Source organism: Nipponia nippon, unplaced genomic scaffold (genome assembly GCF_047370975.1).
Source record: "Nipponia nippon isolate SJK-2023a ecotype South Korea unplaced genomic scaffold, ASM4737097v1 scaffold_26, whole genome shotgun sequence".
Lineage (NCBI taxonomy): Eukaryota > Metazoa > Chordata > Aves > Pelecaniformes > Threskiornithidae > Nipponia > Nipponia nippon.
Genome location: NW_028262343.1, coordinates 1,755,623 through 1,779,045, shown reverse-complemented (window position 1 = coordinate 1,779,045; position 23,423 = coordinate 1,755,623). Strand labels below are relative to the sequence as shown.

General features: G+C 41.0%; 1 protein-coding gene across 1 annotated transcript in view; it reads right to left on the bottom strand.

The window, feature by feature from the left end:
• LOC104022969 (synaptic vesicle glycoprotein 2C-like) overlaps positions 1–23,423 on the bottom strand; it is a 110,790-nt gene that overhangs the window by 74,862 nt on the left and 12,505 nt on the right. Inside the window, exons 4-5 of the mRNA XM_087762468.1 lie at positions 17,347–17,402; positions 11,500–12,203 (exon numbers count right to left, since the gene is read on the bottom strand). Of these exons, the coding sequence (XP_087618594.1) occupies positions 11,500–12,079 (580 nt within the window). The 5' untranslated portion in view covers positions 12,080–12,203; positions 17,347–17,402. The remainder of the gene's footprint in view (positions 1–11,499; positions 12,204–17,346; positions 17,403–23,423) is intronic.

Sequence of the window (23,423 nt, the reverse complement as noted above, 5' to 3'; positions counted from 1 at the left end):
GAAAACTGTCGTGAGGTGGACAAGTACTGTACCTCTAAAGAGAAGCCTCACAAATACTAAACAAAGATAGAGCCTAGAAAAAGTACAAAATATTAAATGTACATTTAAAAAAACAAGCACATTTTTTCCATATTTTTAACCTTTCAAAAGGATCAAGTCCAAATTTTCCAGAGAACTGAATTCAAAAGGAAAGCGGATGTAGAAGCCCACTAAGGAACCTCCAAAATAGTTGGAAGACAACTGAAACTAAGTGAATGGGACTTATGGCATACTCAGAAAGCAGAAAGCACATAATACAAGACAAAATTTGACAACACAATTTTAGATCAACAAATACCTACAGTATATTTGTCCTGATTTAACATTGAGACTGAAGTGAAAATGGTCTCACAGCATGGCTACCCAAACTCATCACCCAGTTGTGCTCTTACAAAGGTCAAAGTTGAGCCAGGAAGACAATTTCTTTTCCTGGGAGGAAAGAAGTGAGAACAGTTCTGTCCTCTCCATGAAATTTTTTTTAAAAAAAGCAGTTTGTTCAGGAAAACAACTTGCATATATTTCCATATCATTAATCTACTCCAGTGTGTGTCCATTCTAGCAGAAATTCCAGAGATGAAAACCCATAGCTGGAGAGGTTTGACCAAAGCTTTTCCAGTGCTATATCAGAAATATCACTCACATGAAAGTCAAAGAGTCCCAAAACAATCATTTGCACAGATTTCATTCAGGTATTAGTTAATTTTTTTTGTTTCGTCTGGCATGCTTGTGTTAAGTTTATGTGGCTAATATGTCTACTTTTGATTTGTTTCCTGTAGCTCAAGTGTGTGCTTTACAACCTGAGGTGTTTGTGGTGTAAGGCTCACTTTAATTCCAAGAGGGAAAAAAATGGCATTTTGCCTCCATGTTTTCTCTCATTGGGCTTATGAGACTAATTCTGTTTTATGTAGTAAGTACAGAACAAGATGATTTAGCTCTGGACCTTTACATTACCTGTCAATTTAGAAAAACAAAATATGTTGTTGCTTTAAGAGTATGTATGCTATTAAATCTCCTTACAGTTCCAGGGACATTCACCTTATAAGATATCTAAAATTTACACAAGCAGGCATGTTGATACATATTTTTTAAATAATTAAATAATACTCTATCTTAACAGATGAGTTTCCTGTGTACTCAGATATTATTTTAATTAAAACACTGTAATAACAAAAGGAATAACTGCTCCTGCTTTTCCTCAGATCCAAATTAGATAAATTAATAAATGCATAGAAGAAGCTCAGTAACTGCAGAGACTGTGACAGGTAATAGATTACTTGCTAGGATGGGGCATTTTCTTCACAGCTGTATTTTCTGATAAGGCAGCAAAACAGAGAATATAGCAAACCAGTACCTTTGCAGTACATTGTCATCATCACTTCTGCCTTAAGAAAGTTATCATGTCAATAATTGTCTTTAAAAAAGTGCAATCTACTACCAGATGCTAGCATCATTTTTATTTATTCTGTAACAGATTTCTCAGATCAGAGTTATTCCATTTTCTTCATTAGAATCATTTACAAACTGAATACTTGTAGTGATTATTGCAGAAAATGGCATCACACTATTTTATACTGCTATTGCTTGGCTAGCTAAATCAACAATGCATTACAGAGAAAAAGACCAAAGCACTGCTTCCTTGATACTCACAACACAATCGATCAGCATTCAAATTTAGCAACATGGGGCTGTAAGAACCAGCCAATATGTGGTATTTGTCTTCCCATATAAACAATATTTTTAAAAGACTGTTGTTACCATTATGCAATATATAGAGCACAGACCTTATCAAAAACCCAGGCATTCCTAGGTGATGATGTGAAGCTGTTGACAGATTCTCTAGGTGCTATCACTGAACATATTTTCATGCTATCTTCTCCTTTGATCCAACAGCTCCTTCTGGCATTAGAGAGAAAATCCTAACAGACAAGCTTTGGATAAAACACACCTAGTTAAGCTGTCCTAATGCCCCTAATTCCTGTTTTCTTCCACTGCAACTGCGGAGGTTCCTCTGGATTTTTCTCCTTTCAGATTTAGATGCTAAATTCAATGCACTCTTTGCCCAGCTCTGAATTGACCCTGTCATGCTAGAAATTGCTGTGACTTTGCAATTTGAAATGCACTTCCATGGCAATCCTGAGAATCAGAATGATTATAAATGATGCATATGATTGAACAGTGCACAGCACTTACTGTACAATGTGCTAGCATTAATTAAATTTCAAAGCAAAAAAATATATTTCACTAAAGCTTAAATTGCCCACACAGTCATCAACATTAATCATCTCATTTCATACCAAAACTGTTCATCTTGGCTTCATGTTCTGTCGCCTGAATGTTAATTTCTTATTTGCCTAGTCCTGCTTCTGACTCAAAACAGAGCAGTCCATGAATATCACTAACTTTTAATTAGTGCCGAATTAAAACAAAAAGCCCAAAGTATCTACATCTACATTAACAGCAGATGTATCTAATTCGGCAAATCAAAGAACGTGATACTAAGAACTAATTAATAAAACTATGCTCCTAATGAAGGCATCTGTACAATATTAAAGCTAACAGTTGATTATTTCTTCAGTGTTTAATCAGCCATTAACTGTCCTTACTGCAACTATATTCCAGTACTGTGCAAACTTCTTTCCTTGTAAATGGGAGGAAATAACTTTTTCATTTTCCTTCATCTATACAGTGGCTGGTACCACCTTTGTTCCAATGAAGTGAAAGGGTGGGGGAAGAGAAATTATGCTAAAAAAAGAAAAAACAAAACCAAAGACGTTCCACTGGCTTCAGAAAAAGACACTGAATTAGGCCTAAACTCATCAGGAACAGGTTACCAAAATTAATAAGGGTCTAACCCACACATCTCTCATAGCATCTGACAAGAGACCTGGTCTTCCTCACCTAGCACACAACAGCATACGAGTGAAAAAGGAAACTTCCTTTGCTAATGGTCCCACTTCTTTCTGCTTTCCCATTTAGAGTCAATGAAACAGATTAACTAATCCAACATCAGAATTAGGAATAATGGATCAGAATAATCCTCTGTACAGTGTCAATACACCTGCAGGTGCTGGTGATGCTAAACAGGCTTTTTAATTATGTATTTACAATAGTGCCAGGAGGCACTGTTATAAAGTCTAAATGGAAAATTGTTTAGATGACTCTGTCTATCAGTTCATGATCTCCATTTAACAAGACTTGCTAGTGGCAACTTCAGAATCAACCTTGAAATATCACTCTGAATTCTAGTGAATAAGGAAAATATTTGTGCACTGTGAAAATGAGCAGGTCTGACAAATGCCAGACAAAAGCAATACACAGCACAGAGAGTGACATATCACATGGGTTATGTTCATCCATACTCCCTCAACTTCATATGAGGCTCTCCACTGCTAACCAGTATACAGCAAATAATTTCAGTCCAGCTAACATGACATGAAGAAATTTGCAAACTGTCCATGTTTGCCTGTCCTTGAGAATGTAGACCTTTAATACTATGGATGTAAAGACACTGTCACTTTACACCATTTTCTTAATTTTCCTAGTTTACGTTACTCTCCCAACTTTCTATCATCCCAAAAGAAGTCAGATAAAAATGTCTATCTGCCTGATAAACTGGTTTCTGTGAGTCTTTGAAGACACTTTGCCCATCACACATTTATCCTAACGAAAGCTTACTTGTTAAGAAAAGATAGGAGAACTTGACATATGTAATGTGTCATCAAAAACTCTTGGGTTTGTTTCCACTAGCTGGAACAAAAACTGGTAGATGTTGGGTAAAAGTGTCATTGGTTTAACATAGCCAGGGAACAATTCCATGAACATTTTACAGTTAGTGGTAGGGAAGAGAATAGTTTATTCTCTTGCCCATCTAGAAGTCTGAGTAGTAAGTAGAATTGGGTTGGGTGTAAAATCTGAGATTCTTCAATAAAAAAAAATATGGACAGAACTTCCCTAAATTACTCACAGTTCCAGACATGTAATAAATCTGCAAGTAATTCCCCCTGGATTCCAGTGGCCTGTTAGTTTGTTCTAGTATGTGAAACTGCAAAACCTTACATTTATATCATCCACTCCTAACAATCCTTCCCATTCTGTATAGGGCAGACAGTGTTGAAAAACGGATAAGAATAAATGAAAAAAACCCAACTTTTATAATTGTTGGTAAATAACAGTGTCCTGGACGAAGAGTTAACAGTCACTATAGCTATTGTTAAACAAGTATTTGCATTAATAGTTTAAAAAATTTAGATATGTCATAGAATCACAGAATCACAGAATGGTTTGGGTTGGAAGGGACCTTTGAAGGTCATCTAGTCCAATCCCCCTGCAAAGAGCAGGAACATCTTCAACTAGATCAGGTTGCTCAGAACCCTGTCCAGCCTGACCTTGAATGTTTCCAGGGATGGGGCATCTACCACCTCTCTGGGCAACCCGTTCCAGTGTTTCACCACTCTCACCGTAAAAAATTTCTTCCTTATATCTAGTCTGAATCTACCCTCCTTTAGTTTAAAACCATTACCCTCTGTCCTATCACAACAGGCCCTACTAAAAAGTCTGTCCCCATCTTTCTTATAAGCCCCCTTTAAGTACTGAAAGGCTGCAATAAGGTCTCCCCGGAGCCTTCTCTTCTCCAGGCTGAACAACCCCAACTCTCTCAGCCTGTCCTCATAGGAGAGGTGTTCCATCCCTCTGATCATCTTCGTGGCCCTCCTCTGGACCCGTTCCAACAGGTCCATGTCTTTCCTGTGCTGAGGACCCCAGAGCTGGATGCAGTACTCCAGGTGGGGTCTCACCAGAGCAGAGTAGAGGGGCAGAATCACTACCCTCAACCTGCTGGCCATGCTTCTTTTGATGCGGCCCAGGATACAGTTGGCTTTCTGGGCTGTGAGAGCATGTTGCCGGCTCATGTCCAGCTTTTCATCTGCCAGTACCCCCAGGTCCTTGTCCACAGGGCTGCTCTCAGTCCCTTCATCCCCCAGCCTGTATTGATACCAGGGGTTGCCCCGACCCAGGTGCAGGACCTTGCACTTGGCCTTGTTGAACCTCATGAGGTTCACACGGGCCCACTTCTCCAACTTGTCCAGGTCCCTCTGGATGGCATCCCGTCCCTCCGGCGTGTCAACTGCACCACTCAGCTTGGTGTCATCTGCAAACTTGCTGAGGGTGCACTCAATCCCACTGTCTATGTCATTGATGAAGATATTGAACAGCACTGGTCCCTGTACAGACCCCTGAGGGACACCACTCGTCACTGATCTCCATCCGGACATCGAGCCATTGACCACTACCCTCTGGATGCGACCATCCAGCCAGTTAGCTATCCACCGAACAGTCCACCCATAAAATCCATATCCTTCCAATTTAGAGAGAAGGATGGTGTGGGGGACCGTGTCAAAGGCCTTACAGAAGTCCAGATAGATGACATCCACAGCTCTTCCCTTGTCCACTGATGTAGTCACTCCATCATAGAAGGCCACAAGGTTGGTCAGGCAGGACTTGCCCTCGGTGAAGCCGTGCTGGCTGTCTCGAATCACCTCCCTGTCCTCCATGTGCCTTAGCATAGCTTCTAGGAGGATCTGTTCCATGATCTTCCCAGGCACAGAGGTGAGGGTGACAGGTCGGTAGTTCCCAGGGTCCTCCTTTCTACCCTTTTTAAAAATGGGTGCAATGTTTCCCTTTTTCCAGTCCCCAGGGACTTCACCTGACTGCCATGATTTTTCAAATATCATGGAGAGTGGCTTGGCAACTACATCAGCCAATTCCCTCAGGACTCTGGGATGCATCTCGTCAGGACCTGTCCTGGTTTCAGCTGGGATAGAGTAAATTTTCTTCTTAGTAGCTGGCATAGACTTATGTATGTTCAGGTTCCTCAGGTGGTCGCGAACCTGATCTTCACTTACAGTGGGAGGATCTTTTCCCCCCTGATCCCCGTCAAATGGCCCATTGACTCGGGAGGTGTGAGGAGAGAGGTTGCCAGTGAAGACTGAGGCAAAAAAGTTGTTGAGTACCTCAGCCTTCTCCTCGTCCGTTGTTACCAGCTTGCCAGTTTTGCTCATCAGAGGGGGTACGCTTTCTTTAACCTGTCTTTTCTGGTTGACATACCTGTAGAAGCCCTTCTTATTATTCTTTGTGTCCCTCGCCAGGTTCAGCTCCAGCTGAGCCTTGGCCTTCCTGATCCCATCCTTACACAACCGGGCAGTGTCCCTGTATTCTTCCCAAGATACCAGTCCCTGCTTCCACTGTCTGTGCATTCTCTTCTTGCCCTTTAGTTTGACCCACAGGTCATGGCTCAGCCATGCTGGCCTCTTCCCTTCCTTGCCTGATTTCTTGCACCTGGGGATCGAGAGCTCTTGTGCTCTATGGAAAGCGTCCTTAAAGATCTGCCAGCTCTGTTCTGCTCCCCTGTCCCTGAGGGCCATTTCCCAGGGGGTCCTGTTGATTAATTCCTTGAACAGCTGGGCATTTGCTTTCCTAAAATTCAGGGTCCTGACTATACTCTTCACCTGACCCTTATCTCTCCGGACTGTGAACTCCACCAGTGCATGATCACTGCAGCCAAGGCTGCCTCCAGTCTTGACATCACCAATGAGCTCACTTGCATTGGTGACCAAGAGGTCCAGTAACACATCCCCATCTGGTAGGGCTATCTATTACCTGGCTTAAGTAGTTGTCCTCCATGCACTCCAGGAGTCTCCTAGATTGCCTACCGCCTGCCATGCTACTTTTCCAGCAGATGTCGGGGTGGTTGAAAACCCCCAGCAGGACAAGAGCCTGTGAGTGCGAAGCCTCCTGTAGCTGGAGAAAAAAGGCTTCGTCTTGATCAGGCGGCCTGTAGTAGACACCAACCACAAGGTTTCCTTTGTTGCCTTGGTCTCTAATTCTTACCCATATGCTTTCAACCTGCTCATGGCTATTCTTCAGGGACAGCTCTTGACAATCTATCCATTTCTTGATGTAGAGGGCAACGCCTCCGCCCCTCCTACCTCGCCTGTCCCTTCTGAACAGCCTGTAGCCTTCGATAGCTGCACTCCAGTCATGGGATTCGTCCCACCAAGTTTCAGTGATGGCAACTAGGTCATAACTTTCTAGCAGCACGGTAGCTTCCAGGTCCTCCTGTTTGTTGCCCATGCTGCGTGCATTAGTGTAGAGTATATAACTTATAGAAGTAGAGTATATAACTTATATTAAGTTATATAAATATAATTTTCCTTTCTCTGCATTTGCAATGAATCTTCATGAGTCCTCTAACACAGGACAGAATCAAAAGTCAAAAGCGGTAAAGTTACATTGCAGATTTCTTGACCTTTAAAGGACAGGGGATAGTATCTGGCATTAAACAGACTACCTGCAAGGAAGGTGATTCAAAGTGGAAATTAACTCAGAGTGGGAATTCAGAGTGAGAATTCACTGTTGTTATTTTCTCACCATTTATGGAAGGACCTAATGCCATTAATGCAACTAAGTATTTCAAGAAATGCTAATTCTGGAAAAGAGACAGATTTTGGTGTTACATATAGGCACAAGCCTCTAGAAGTTATGTTGTAATTCCCAAGATAGACAATTTCTTTAAAGAAAATGATGATATCGGGAACCCATGAAGAGAAACTCAACACTAATGACAAGTCTACCACAAACAGCTGTGGAGAAGCCACTCCAAGATCTTGCTCTTTCTGTCTCCCAAAAAGGATGAGGAATTTTCCTTCAAATTTTTGAGATGAGAAGAAAATATTTTCCATCTTTCCTTTTATTTATTCCCCTACAACACGAGTCTGTCCTACGCAGAGTGAGATAATCAAAAGACCACATTTAGACTGACTACTATGGACAGGCAAGGTGGACTTAGGTCCCACAATCTGACAGAGCAATGAAGAATTCATATCATCTACTGACAGCTGTTCAGTGTTGCTAGGTTTTGGGTCCTGTTGTCTACCTACTAGAGAGCTGTACCTTACTCTATGAACACCATAAGCTCTCTTAAAATTAGACATCACAGTGAATATAGATGATAGAGCTGTGTTAAATGCCATTGTAGGGAGTCTAATTCCATAGATCCACAGTGAAGTTACAGGACACATTTATTTACCTTGCTTCATGTCTGTTTTACTTCCTGTGGTGGCTACACTGTTACCAGACTAATATTTTAAAGCTAGTTTAATTTACACTGCTGTTCTTTTCACTGCCTCCAATATGAACATACCTACAGTAAAAATATTCTCAGCAGAGTTAGATCTTTTACTGGCCACTGTAGTCTTCCCACTATGGGTTAATATAGCTAGAACAGAGAGCAGAAAACCTGTATTGTGTAATAAATTCAGGCTTATGCTATTGGCTTAGAGAAACTATTACTATGCTAGTAGGTCTAAGGGCAAGTTTCTCCAGGATACGTTTGATAACATAGCTACTTAAGAGAATCTCTAGAAGTAAATGCAACAAAATCAGCAAATTCAGCATACAAACAAAACAGTTATTATGTTTCATCTGTTGTCCCTCCTATCCCAAATAAAGAGAAGAAAAGAAACCAGTGTTGTGCTCATATACCAGGGGATGCTGTAATATTTGTTCTGTTGCAGGTGATATCCTGCAGAAAGTGAAAATTTTCCATTGAGCAAAACTACGAACCACCTGTGCTCTGGGAAAGGAATTTGGGAGGGAGCTAAAAGATATAAGAGTATTTGCTTAATTAACAAACCGTGGAAAACTAACAGCTATACCCTTGAAGAAGAGCTACTGGACTGATAAAAGGGAACATCTTGGCACCAAACTGGATGGTGGCCAGAAAAACATGAAGTCTGATAAAAGTCATCAGGTCCCTTGATTTCCTGGCTGTGCTCCTGTTGATACAGGACTTATGTGTGTTCAGGTTCCTCAGGTGGTCGCGAATCTGATCTTCTCTTACAGTGGGAAGGACTTTGCTCCCCCAGTCCCTGCCTTGAGGTCCATCCACTCAAAAGGTGTGGGAAGAGAGATTGCCATTGAAGACTGAGGCAAAAAAGTTGTTGAGTACCTCAGCCTTCTCCTCGTCCATTGTTACCAGTTTGCCAGTCATGTTCATCAGGGGGGTACACTTTCTTTGACCTTCCTTTTCTGGCTGACATACCTATAGAAGCCCTTCTTTGCATCCCTTGCCAAGTTCAGCTCCAGCTGCGCCTTGGCCTTCCTGACCCCATCCCTACATAACCAGGCAAGGGACAGTTATGTAGCCAAATACTACAGTCAGATCCCCTCTTAGACCTCTTTTCTCCATGCTAAATGAGCCCAGTTCCTTTAGCTTCTTCTTATATGCCATGTATTCCAGCCCTCTAACCACCTTAGTGGTCCTTTACTGGATTTGCATTAATTTGTTCATCTCTTCTACCAGGTGGCTCCACAACAGGACACATGTGGCCTCACTAGTGTTGAGAAAGGAAAATAATCACTTCCCTCTACTTACTGGCCACACTTGCTAATGCAGCTCAGAATGCAGTTAGCCTTCATTGCTGCAAGGCACTGCTCACCGACCCATGTTCAAGTTGTTTCCTACTAGGAGCCCTAGATCCTCTTCTGCAGAGCTATTTTTCTACCAAGCAGGTCAGTGCCTAGCCTGTGATTTGAGTCATTCTGTCCCATGTGAAGGACTTGTATTTTTCATCATTGATAAATTTCATGGAAGGCATTTGTTGGTGAATATCAAAAAAAGTTGTTGCAGAAGATCAGTGCAAAAAACAGACAATGAAATTAAGTAGCAAAGATCTGGCAAGCCAGTACTTTTTTAAACTACAGGGGAAAAAATTTCAGTCTGGTATTCTTAGCAGAGTTTATAAGCACTTCACATCAATTAGCCTCTGGGGAGCACTTCCTCCCATGTAAGAGGAAAGACTGTGTAGATTAGAACTATGTTAGATTACATTTAGTAGGTTTTATGATGGAGCAGATGTAGAAAGCATTGCATCAAACCAGCTAACATGGAAATTGGCAATCAATGCAGAAGTAGTAGGCACATGCCTGTTGTCCCAAATGAAAACTACTTTAGCCCAAAAGACCTAGTTGATGCCTCTGATACTCCTCTTCCTACAAACATTATACAAAATGTGATTATTATATTCTGATATCAGAGAAAACTATTGCATCAAGGCATTATTTGACACTAAACATGGGATTTCAGAAAATCCTTTGATTTCCGAAGCAAGCTGTTTGTTGCTCTTCATATTCACAATACCTGTGTTATCAGCCCAGTGATTTACCATGATACTTGAGTTTTTTAGATAGAAGAAACTGTCTGTATGGCTAATCAACTAAGAATATCTTTTACATATAAAGATTATTTCTGTTTTTGTTACTGTACTATCTGTGAGCCCTTATCAAGGACTTGGATACCATTGTGTTAAGCAATGTGTTAAGTAACACAGAACAAAAAAGGCTATTCATGCTCAAGAGATCATTCAGTCTAAACTTTATATGGGGGATGATATATGGATTCAAAACAGACCAGGGAGAATATGATGAAGCAATGAGGAACCATTGGCCTCTGGAAAGGATGGTAGTCATAGCATATGAGTGGTTAACCAGTTGTCCAGTTTTGTTGGCATGAATGCAAAAAAAGGTTTAAAGAAGATAATCACTTAATCCTGGGACCTTTATATGAATTTTTTTCTAGTGCTGAGGGGATAAAGTACAAAAAAGGGATGGAGGTATCTGTCTGAAAAAGTGTGCCAACTGGGGCCTCAAAGACTGGCATCATGGGGCAGTCAGAAGCAGGAGTCAGCCTGTACCCACTGCTAGCAATGGTGACAGCAGTGCAGCCGTCAAGAGTCTTGCACATGAAGGTGAGCACTTACAGGTCCCATGGGGGAACCAGTGAGGAGATGGTCAGCAGTGGCATGGCATTCTGAACAGATATAGCTGGGAAAGGCTAGCTTTGCCTAGCTTAGGGAAAAGAATGTTTCATTATTTCAGATGCAGAGATGCTGAGGAAAGAAAAGGCTGTAATTTAAATTTTATAGAAAAAAAAATCTATAAAACTTAAGAACAGTCTGCATGCGAAGACATAGAAACGAAGTTATGTAGAAAGGTACACCCAAATCAGAGCCCAGAGAATTAACCAAAAATCAGTCCAGTTCTGAGCTGCATGTAAAACCAAAGGGATAAGATGCAGGCAGGCAAAGAGCTAAAACAACGTCTTTAGGCCTGAGCCTACAACCTGTCTCATGAAGGTACAGTTCTGCCTCATCAGTGCCAGAGCCCAAGAGGTCAGCATGGATCCACGTACGTGCTGACTGAAAAAGAAAATTATCTAAAAAGAAAATTATAATCTTCATTAAATTAATGAATTTAATAATAGCTGTTAATGCACTTTGTGGCTTTCTAATTTATATTCAATACAAACATATTTTTATATAAGCATTAGTGTTGGCAAATTCATATTTAGGCATATTATAAGCAACACTTGTAACAGCACAAAGACAGAGCAAAGACTTTACTCACCGAGCCATCCCGATCCAGAATTGGGTATACACATATCTGTTTCAGCACTGGGCAACACAAATCCAACTACAAAAACTTCAACCCCATCAGCCATTAGAGCCATTCCCAACACAAAGAAGAGGGCCCACTGGAAACGACCATGGCCACATTCTTGTATTATCAGTTCATACTGCTGTGCTAGCTCTTCTTCATCAGCTTTCCTCTTTGTTTCCAGTTCATGACGATCCTTATATTCATCACGCATAGGCTGCTCGAGGGCCACCATGCCAATCTTGCCCTGCCCCATGTTAGGGATTCCCTGATACTCCCCTTCATAAATTTCATCATCTTCGTCATGTCCTTCAGTTGCTTCACTTGATTCTTCATCATCATTAGCTTCTACACCATAATTTCCTCCTTGGATGTAGTAATCGTCGTCATCTTCCTCATCCTGGAATCGGTTGTAGGATCTCTGTGTGTAGCCATCCTGAGCTTTGTCAACAGCTTTATTCACTTTTTTCACCGCTTGCCTCTTCACCTCTTTGGCAATATCTTTTGCCCCTTTCACTAATGAAGTCCTATCTTTGTATGTTTCCTCCATTTTGTATCAAAGAAAGATTGCTGTTCTGCTGCAGAGGGACCTGCCGAATACCGTTTTCAATACCTATTGCGTGTTGGACATCAATAGAAAAAGCCCAAGAACATGTGAAGCTGTAATATGCGACCTGCAAAATATGAGAGAAAAAAGTTTATACTTTGCTCCTTCTTATTTGCTTCTTCATACTGATACAATACCATACCAATCTTCATTTAAGCACTGGACACCATAATTCAGGACTTCAAATATACAAACATGGATTTTCTTCAGAGATGCAAATATCCCAGGTTACAAGGAAAATACTCTAAAGAGAAATCTAATATCTCTACATATTTTCAGAATGAAATTTATTACACTCTAGTCTTTCAATGGATACTGGGTTTTATTCTGAAAGAAAACAAGCAATTCCATGCACCATACATCGTATTGACTGTCTCCAGTGTCATTCCCCATTTGAAATCCCTGCTATGTAATAAAAGGCTACAAATATTAGCTTTTCTCTCAATGAGTTACTATTAAATCTCTGTCCCCTGTCCAGCCTCCCACATACATAAATCTTGTAGGTAGTTAATATCCCTGAGATATGTACCAGCCTTTCAAAGCTAACTCAGCTTGGCCAATGAATTCACAGTGCATTCACACTGAGTCTTAGCAATGTGTACTCCCACTCTAAAAAAAAAAAAAATATCAGCGCAGGGAGGTGGGTGGATTGAAGTGGTGGCACTTTCACACTCTGGAGATTTCCAATACCTAAATCATGGACGGACACATCACTCTCTCCCCTGTCCATAGTGACAGTAGAGGAAGCCTGGAGCAATTGTATATCTTTAGCTAATACATCCAGCATGAGCTCACACCAATCTAACTGCATGAAAGCACCAAGACATTTCATCCCAGTCCCCCTTCCTGCTCCCCTGCTGTACCTTTTCATCTCTTCCTTTATGTAACCCCAGGATCACAAATGCTGACACAACAAGTCAAGAGCATCTTGCTTATTTGACTGAACACTAACTATTCCCTTTTTTTCTGGACAGTTTTCAGGCATATCAGCAAGGCAACTTGGCTCATCACACATCTGCACAATCACTAGGGGTAGCAGAAAGAAATGGCAGCAGCATATAAGCAGAAGGAGGGAAGAAATGCAGGATCCTTCTTTGGCAACAGTCCATAGTTAGAACAGCTGAAATCAATTACAAAACTGCAACATTACTCATGTGTCTAAAGTTAAGCGGGGGTGAGTCTGGTCACTGCAACAGGATTGCAGAAGTCTCACCTCTGGGAAAAAGCAGGCTAAAATTTCTGTAACAGTGCTTCCAAGAAAACACCACCTGCTTCCAGCTTGGGGAAAAGGTTATTTTTTAACCATGACCATTTTAATGATCTATTTTCCAACATAACCTCAGAAAAAGCTGCAGTAGCACAGCTACTGCAGTGAGATGTAATGCAGGAGTAAGAATAAATGGCTTGAAATTTCTGAAGCAAATCCTATTCCCCTTGCTAAAGTATTGTGAACTGTCCCCCGAGCTCCATGGGAGAAGACCAGGGTAGTGCTTTGAGAAGCTGCCCTTTACTCATTCAGTTGTAAATACTGTCCCCAGAAGCATATTCCAGACATCAGTTTTAAGACTGATACCGTTTTGAGGGATAGAAAGAATTACAGACTGCATCAGATAAACTAAGGATATGGTGTACTTCTGATAAAAGAAAACCAACCCTAAAAAAAAAAAAAAAAAATCACACAAACATGCAGGTAATATGACTTAAGAAGCAAAAAGATATTTCCCTAGCTCTTTTTTTATAATGACTATAGAAATTCACCTATAGTGATTAATGTCTTTATTTTTAGTCCCTTCCTCTAGATTAATTTCATACACTCTGAATGTTTCTCAAAAAATCAGATGTGATAGCATGCTTCAACTATTCAATGCAAACTGAAGCATTTACTGGAAGAGAAATGCAGCCTTAAAAAAGCTGGGATGCATATTTATGACTGAAAACTGTAGCCTGATTTTAAGTACATGATGATCCTTCTAAGTAGGTCGTCTTGGTGAACCTTTTATGCTAAGGCAGTTTCTCTAATTACAGCTTTTCAGTTTTCAAGGTGCTCCTTAGAAGTTATTGTTTGTGTACTGAATTAAGCATCTGATCCTTACTGTTACCTGTGTGTGGACTACAGTATCTACTAGCTGTTATTGAACATACAATGCATAAAAAAATTCACTGGGTCTGCTGTAGCCTTCTACAAATACTTTCAAGAACTTCATGAACTCCTAACAGGTACTCTTGTGAGGCTTAATGATTACAAAGTGTTCCTAGATTTTGACCATTTTAGATTATTTTAGGGTGTGCATGCACCCTATTTAACCTAAACTCTGAATTGCTCTGATTCTTAGATTACTGTTTTTTTCAGTGATTACAGCCTTCTTTTAAGGATTTTTAGTTGTATTGATATTGTCAAATTCAATTTTATTGTAGGGTATGTCTATGGAGGGAAGACAGCAGTTTAGGAATACTGAATGAAAGTAAAGTCTAAATGCCAACACTGGCAAAACCGTGCTTTGCACTCCTACAGTACACTTATCTCATGAATTCAGCAGACTCTAAAAAGCGACTGAGCTTATACTGTAGTGTAACTGTAGTTTATGATAGATCAAGTATGTCGATAAGGAATTATACCTGTTCAAATTCATTAACAGCATAACTCTACCAGCAAAAAAACTGCACATAAACCAAGTCAGATTTCTATCTGGGCAGAGAGAAAGATGTACTGAGTATGAAATGAGAAATTTATCTTTAGTTTCCAAGCAGCATACCTGGTTTGAACACTATTCTTTTAAAGAGCTTTGCTTTCTCAATGAACTGAAATCCCTGCCTTAAGGGTGATAAGTACAAAAAGGAATTATTTACAGCTCATGCATGATAGCTCCCCACCCTTTTAATTATGTTGGACTGATCAACTACAAGTAAGCAACTGGAAAGTCTGAAAGAGTGAGGATTAATGACTACCTGAGTAGCATAAAGCAGCTAAAGCACAGTCTAGCCATATACTCGTTTGTGGCATCTGTCTTACCCAACAAGCCTGCTTACTTTCACTAAACTAAACACCACATTCCTATTCAATTCCTTTAATTAAAAAAAAAAAAAAATAATATTTTCCCAGGAAAATAGTGATTTCACCTGACATAAAAACACTATTTCAAGTAATACCTACAAATAATTTTTCCAGAACACTCAAAGATGCATGCACAACAAAAAAAAATTATTTGGTTGCTTTAATGTATATTCTTTTCCATTCCATTATATTTACAAATTTCTGTATAGTTACCACTTGGTACACATTGTGCTACATCTAAAATAAAGGTTGGACATTACAAACTAAATCAATGAGGTCCCATGAAAATGTAAATTTATGAGATGTCAGAAATCCCATTCCCACAAAGGCTTACATCTTTGCTTAACATAAGCTGTGAGAAGACTCACTGAAGACTATGGGTTACTAACAACACATGATATTAACTATATGCATATCTTCAGATAATAAATTTTTCAGAATAGAACTGGAAGTCACACTCAAATAGAGCTATGGCATTTATGACACACTTAGGGACCTAGTATAGCATCTGCTTTTTTTTGAATTTGTATTCAAATTTTACTGAAGTTCTCCAACAATTTTTACATGGGACACTTCAAATAACACAAAGGATACAATCCTACAAGTCACCACAGACCTGAGCCATATACAGAGGTACAACTCATCCTTGAATTTACTGGGATACCTATGGACTTCCTCCCCATCTCTCCATGCACAAAACTGTCCTAGAAGAGCTGTTCTTTTATTGTCCTGGGATAGTACTTGCTTCAGTATGCCCTGATAAAGAATAGATACCTTCATTTCAACACATAAATAAGAGCTGGCACCAAAGCTGATGAGGGTGGGATTCTTTTCAGCCAACATTAGTTGATTAAAAGATAGGCATCTATAGTCTAAGCAAATTTTCTCAGCCTCTTCTAGTCAGAGAGACACACACCCAGGCTGCAACTCTTCTATCTCAGGCTGCAGTTGCCAAAGCAGTGTAAATCACTGTAAGGCTGCAGTGCCACCAACAGTGGCAGTCCCCAACCCTCTTCCAGTTGTGACAGGATTCTCACCACTTGTCCTGTACTAGCGCTTTTCACTATTCATCCTCAGAGCATCTACAAAACACATACACAAAATGAGCCTGGGAATTCATTAGTCTAGTGCATATCAAAGATCATGAGCTCAGCAGAGACGGAGTACACTGCAATCTCTCCCTTCCCATTTTATTCCTTTCATTCCTCATTAAAGCAGCAGAGATAACAGTTTCTCTCTCTGCACTATATGCTCTATCTGCCCAGCTTCTCTTAAACTATTTAACTAATTCACCTAATTAGAATAAAACCAGAGGAATGGCTTTTAACCTGTTTTTGCTTGAAATTTGACAGCCTTTATCAGCCAAAAAAGGAACATTTTTGCCTGAAAGATTGCCCATTTTTTCTGTGTACATCAACCATTAACAAAAAACACTAACTGCCTCTTGGGCCTTAAAATATCACAAAAAGCAAAATTACTAATTCTTTTTTCACAGTGCTTTTGATCACAGGCCTAATTCTTCCTCACTTACAGATGGATATATAAGCACAGAAACAGGATCTGCAAAAGCTCTGCTTAAAACAGTACAAATCCCATTACTGGCGCAATGAACTCAGACTGAATGCATATGTGAGACCAAAAAATGAAAAAGTCTACCCAATGAAAATCAGGAAACCTTAACTTAAACTGAATCATCTGTGATAAAAATTCAATAATGTAAAAATGAATTCTCCTTTAACCAAGGGAGCTGGTGTAGAAAATGATAGGTACATGCTCCACTGCAAAGTCAGGAGGAGGGCCATTCTTCACTTTATACTTGCACTATATTACTCCTCCCTGTATTATTTCTATGCTCTGAATATCTTTCAAAGAATATCCTGAAGAAGGGTGCCACAATGCTGATAAGTTTTATGAGCAACACCATCCTTTTAAATAGTGACATAAATATGTCTAATTCAGCTGGCCGTCATTAAATACACTCAGGCTTTTAAACCCCTCTGATCCACATTTCCACCTAAGGTCAGAATCTGGATTTAGGATTCATCTATGGTCTACCCTCTCTTATTAAGCTCTTTTCACGCTTTCTTTTGACCTACAAAATAGCTTCATTACTGACAGCAAAGGAAGATTCTATCTACTATTTGGTTGTAATACTTACCAACCCGTTTAATTCCTCAGAAGTAGATTCAGCTCGATGTCCCCCCAACAGAAGGACTAGAAAATGTAACAAAACTGAAATAGTCATATATATTAATTAAATTACAGCAGCAAAACTGTAAGGACTCTATAGTGGAGTGATCATTTCCTTTGAATTTTTTTAATAAAAAGCTTACTTTTCTAGGAAAAGATGACTGAACAAAAAATAGGAGATACTTTCAAATTTCTTGGTATCTTTTACACAGTAAACTAATAACACAGAGAATAACACATACAAAGAAAACAACTTTAATAGTAAGTTTTTAAAAATCTAATGCTAATTGCCTGCATCCTTGATTTGCCTTATTGTGCTTAAATCCCAGTTGACTGGAGGTTAGCAAACGTGATGCCCATCTACAAGAAGGGCCGGAAGGAGGATCCGTGTGGCAATTAAACACGGACTCCGCATATGAGTTTAGGCGAAGACAAGCGAAGACAAGTGAAGACAAGCGATTATGACTTTATTTTTACAATCTATCCCTTTTATAATATGATCTAGTGTTCACGAGCAAGCAAAACTTATTTCATTGGTTACTGTCTTGCGTCCACGCGTCTCTTCAGCGTTACTTATTGGTTCTTCAAGTTGGTGCACGCGAATTCCTCTTTCAGGGATGTATCCAATCTCATCCTTATTTGTCTGCCTCTCAGTTTCACAAACTTGTTTGTAACAAGCCTCAAGGCCATAGCTGCATCCCTGTGAACCTGTTTGTAACAAGCCTCAAGGGCACAGCTGCATCTCGTCAAAGTAAAACACAATCTCATTTATTCCCACAGATTTGGGGAACTACAGGCCTGTCAGTCTGACCTCGGTGCCAGGGAAGGTTATGGAGCAGATCATCTTGAGTACCATCACGAGACAGGTACGGGACAACCAGCGGATCAGGCCCAGTCAGCATGGGTTTATGAAAGGCAGGTTCTGCTTAACTAACCAGATCTCCTTCTATGACAAGGTGAAACGCTTAGTGGATGAGGGGAAGGCTGTGGATGTTGTCTACCTGGACTTTAGTAAAGCCTTTGACACCGTTTCCCACAGCATTCTCATGGAGAAACTGGCTGCTCATGGCTTGGATGGGCATACTCTTTGCTGGGTAAAAATCTGGCTGGATGGTTGGGCCCAAAGAGTTGTGGTGAATGGAGTTAAATCCAAAAGTTCGGCAGGAGTGTTGATCTGCTGGAGGGTAGGAAGGCTCTACAGAGGGACCTGGACAGGCTGGATTGATGGGCTGAGGCCAACTGTATGAGGTTCAAATAGGCTAGAGTGCCAGGTCCTGCACTTGGGTCACAACAACCCCATGCAACGCTACAGGCTTGGGGGAAGAGCGGCTGGAAAGCTGTCCGGCGGAAAAGGACCTAGGGGTGGTGGTCAACATCTGGCTGAATATGAGCTGGCAGTGTGCCCAGGTGGCCAAGAAGGCCAATAGCATCCTGGCTTGTATCAGAAATAGTGTGGCCAGCAGGACTAGGGGAGTGACCATCCCCCTGTACTTGGCACTGGTGAGGCTGCACCTTGAGTACTGTGTTCAGCTTTGGGCCCCTCACTACAAGAAGGACAATGAGGTGCTGGAGCATGTCCAAAGAAGGGCAACGAAGCTGGTGAAGGGTCTAGAGCACAAGTCTTATGAGGAGCAGCTGAGGGAGCTGGGGTTGTTTAGTCTGGAGAAGAGGAGGCCGAGGGGAGACCTTATCGCTCTCTACAACTACCTGAAAGGAGGTTGTAGCGAGGTGGGGGGTCGGTCTCTTCTCCCAAGTCACAAGTGAAAGGATGAGAGGAAATGGCCTCAAGTTGTGCCAGGGGAGGTTTAGATTGGATATTAGGGAAAATTTCTTCACCAAAAGGGTAGTCAGGCACTGGAACAGGCTGCCCAGGGAAGTGGTTGAGTCCCCATCCCTGGAGGTATTTAAAAGACAGGTAGATGTGGTGCTTAGGGACATGGTTTAGTGGTGGACTTGGCAGTGCTAGGTTAATAGTTGGACTTGATGATCTTAAGGGTCTTTTCCAACCTAAACAATTCTTTGATTCTATGATTCTAAATACTGGAGTTTTAATTGCTGTTGTTGGTTTTGCAATCAGTCTGATCACAGTCTGGTTACTTGAAGATTCTACTTGCTTTTTTCACATGGCAAACACTGAAAATGTGGTTCTCATTTAATGAGTGACTGCAAAAAGGCAATACCTTTGGAATGCTCTTCCAGCACTGTGGTTTTAAATTTGCACTTTGAGCACTCTTCCATGCTTCCTGTGGACCTCTTAAATAAGCATTTCCAGGACCTGTGTTGAGTGGTGGTTACTAAAATGCATGAACATGTTCAATAAGTGTTGACAAGAATCAAGCAAGGAGAAATTTAAGCCAGACTGGATGACATAAACCAAGTCTCTTCAATGAAAGCTAATGAGATTGCGTATTGTACCCACACTACCTGCACTGACTACCCAAATCTTGGGGAAGTTGAAATTTCATTATTTAAAAACTTTCATTTTAACCAAACATTTAAACATATTTCTGCAGTTTTCAGACTGTCACAGTAAAAGAAAATTGCATTTCCCACTGGAGCCGAGAGCTATCCCCCTTCTCTTGAAAATTCAATTTCTTCATCGGGGTATGTGCATCCAATATATTTTGTCATTTTCAGTTGTCAGAATCACAGTGAAAACAATTATCCCGCATTTCAGTAGAGAGGGAATAGCACAAAGCAGGTGGACAAGCAAGTTCTCATTGCTCAACATTGCCAATTAAAAACAAAACAAAACAAACAAAAAAAAACCCAAAAAACAACCAGCACTTTCTTGCATCTGCCATGGTGTCCTGGTTTTGGCTGGGATAGAGTTAATTTTCTTCCTAGTAGCTGGTATAGTGCTGTGTTTTGGATTTAGGATGAGAATAATGTTGATAACACACTGATGTTTTAGTTGTTCCTAAGTAGTGTTTATACTAGTCAAGGACTTTTCAGCTTCCCATGCTCTGCCAGGTGCACAAGAAGCTGGGAGGGGGCACAGCCAGGACAGCTGACCCAGACTGGCCCAAGGGCTATTCCATACCACATGACCTCATGCTCAGTATATAAACTGGGGGGAGTTGGCCAGGGGGCAGTGACTGCTTCTTGGGGATGGGCTGGGCATCAGTCAGCGGGTGGTGAGCAATTGCATAGTGTATCACTTGCTTTGTATATTATTATTGTATTATTATATTATTATTATTACTACTACTATTCTATTTTATTTTACTTCAATTATTAAACTGTTCTTATCTCAACCCATGAGTTTTCTCCCTTTCACCCTTCCAATTCTCTCCCCCATCCCACCAGGGTGGGGGGAGTGAGCGAGCGGCTGTGTGGTGCTTAGTTGCTGGCTGGGGTTAAACCACAACAGTCCTGTATTACAAGTTGGAATTAAGCGCCTTTCCTTTCTTCCTGCAATAAAACAGGCAAGCGTTCTTTACATTTCAGGAGGAAATACAGGGTCACAGTCTCAGCTCCCACTGGGAAAAACTTTCTTAAAAGAATCAGCTTTCTGTGCTGCCGGCTTTCTGCGGGGGCACGTCATCCCTGTGCCTGCAGAATTAGAGTCCAAAGACTGTTCTCAGTTCTGAGCTAATATGGTCTGCCAACTCCCTCATTGTCTGCTGTTGGTTTATATTACCCTCCTTGTGGGGAATGAGCTGCTGTGGCCAATAAACCTTGATAAGACAGTAGCGGTTTGTTGGCATAATGTTAAAAGATACTTTAACGCCCTGCTTTTTAACCCCACTGCCTTCCAGGCATTTTGCTATTCACTCAACACACATATTCTTTCTTTTTTATCTTTAACACCTGTTACTTTTTATGGTTTATAAGAGGATATAAAAAGTTGGAAAATGTATTGGGTTTGCATGGCAAGGTTTTGGTAGTGGAGGGGCTACAGGGGTGGCTTCTGTGAGAAGATGCCAGAAGCTTCCCCCATGTCCGACAGAGCCAGTGGCAGCCAGCTCCAAGACAGACCCACCGCTGGCCAAGGCTGAGCCACTCAGCAACGGTAGTAGCACCTCTGTGATAACATATTTAAGAAGGGGAAAAAACTGCTGCGCAATAGCAGCCGGAGAGAGGAGTGAGAACATGCGAGAGAAACAACTCTGCAGACACCAAGGTCAGTGAAGAAGGAGCGGGAGGAGGTGCTCCAAGCAGAGATTCCCCTGCAGCCCCTGGTGAAGACATGGTGAGGCAGCCCATGGAGGTCCACAGTGGAGCAGATATCTACCTGCAGCCCATGGAGGACTCCACGCCACAGCAGGTGGATGCGCCTGAAGCAGGCTGTGACCCCGTAGAGAGCCCGCACTGGAGCAGTCTGTTCCTGAAGGACTGCACCCCATGAAAAAGACATGTGGAAAGGACCCGCGCTGGAGCAGTTCATGAAGAACTGCAGCCCATGGGAAGGACCCATGTTGGAGAAGTCTGTGGAGGACTGTCTCACGTGGGAGGGACCCCACGCTGGAGCAGGGGAAGAGTGTGAGGAGGAAGGAGCAGCAGAGACAACGTGTGATGAACTGACTGCAACCCCCATTCCCCATCCCCCTGCACTGCTCGGTGGGAGGAGGTAGAGAAGTCGGAAGTGAAGTCGAGCCTGGGAAGAAGGGAGGGGTGGGGGGAAGGTGTTTTAAGATTTGGTTTAATTTCTCATTATCCTACTCTGATTTGACTGGCAATAAATTAAATTAATTTTTCCCCAAGCCGAGTCTGTTTTGCCCGTGACAGTAATTGGTGAGTGATCTCCCTGTCCTTATCTCGACCCACGAGCCTTTTGTTGTATTTTCTCTCCCCCTGTCCAGTTGAGGAGGGGGAATGATAGAGCAGCTTGGTGGGCACCTGGTGTCCAGCCAAGGTCAACCCACTATAGAAAACAAAATCCTTTTTTAGAATTTCATAGTTGTTTCCTAAACATTTTTTTTTTAATTTAAAAGCCTATTATTATCACTTTTTTTTTTTCAAAAGAAACATTAAGACTCCCCTTACCCACCTGCAAGGGGGGCCCTGGATGACTCATATCAGATAATACTTTTGATTCAAGGACAGAAAATGATCTGTACGCTAGCAGTGCCAGCTGACGAAGGAAATTGATGTTATGCTCCAAACAGGCTTCTTGCCTACTCTGTGGCTGGGGACTCTGAAGAGAGTATAAGAAGAAACAACTCACTTGTGTGTGTGTGTAAAGGCATAGCTTCAAAGTAGGCAAAATAAACAACAAATTAAGTCCCAGTAAAACACAGCACCCGAGCTCTAAAAGTTATTTTCCTTTTTTAGGAAAAAAAAAAAAAAACAAAACAACAAAAAAAAACCCCAATCAGATGTCATAAATGTTAACATGTAATGTCATGGTTTATACTCTATACCAGCCACTAGAAAGACAATTAACTCTATCCCAGCCGAAACCAGGACATGTAATAAGCAAAGCAATTTTAGAAAAGAAATTCTTGCTTCATCAGCCAATTAGTTCTTGATTATAGCTTACAATTAACTTTTTAAAAGCATCACGTTGTGGTGGCCTCAGGATATACATCACATTGTTTAAGTGCTTAGTTCCTTGAATGTACGTGTATCAGCTTTCATTGAAAAATACTTATAGTATTGCAGATTGTATAGCTGATGCAATGTTCAGTGCTTGCACTCCTAGAGAAAAGGACATTCCTGTTAAGGAAAGGCAGTTTTTAATAGAACTGTTAAACGAACGTGTAACAGGTTTTCTTAATTGTATTTTTAACAACTTATTTTTTTAAAAAACCTCTACATGTTTACAGAGCCCTTTTGAAGTACAGCAACAGTTCCCTTTTTATCAACCCTATTCCAGTTATGCCATACACTTTCTCAGAAAGTTTTATTGAATTAAAAGATCTTCCTAATTAAAAATGCACATTACTGAAATATTAAAGACCAAAGGGATCACAGAATTCTTACTTCCACTGTTTTAGAATATTAAATAAAGTTGAATTTAATATTTTAACAGAAGCAATAGTTTAAAGAAAAATGCTGGCATAGAGTTCAACCATGACAGGATACTTCTGATCACAGAAA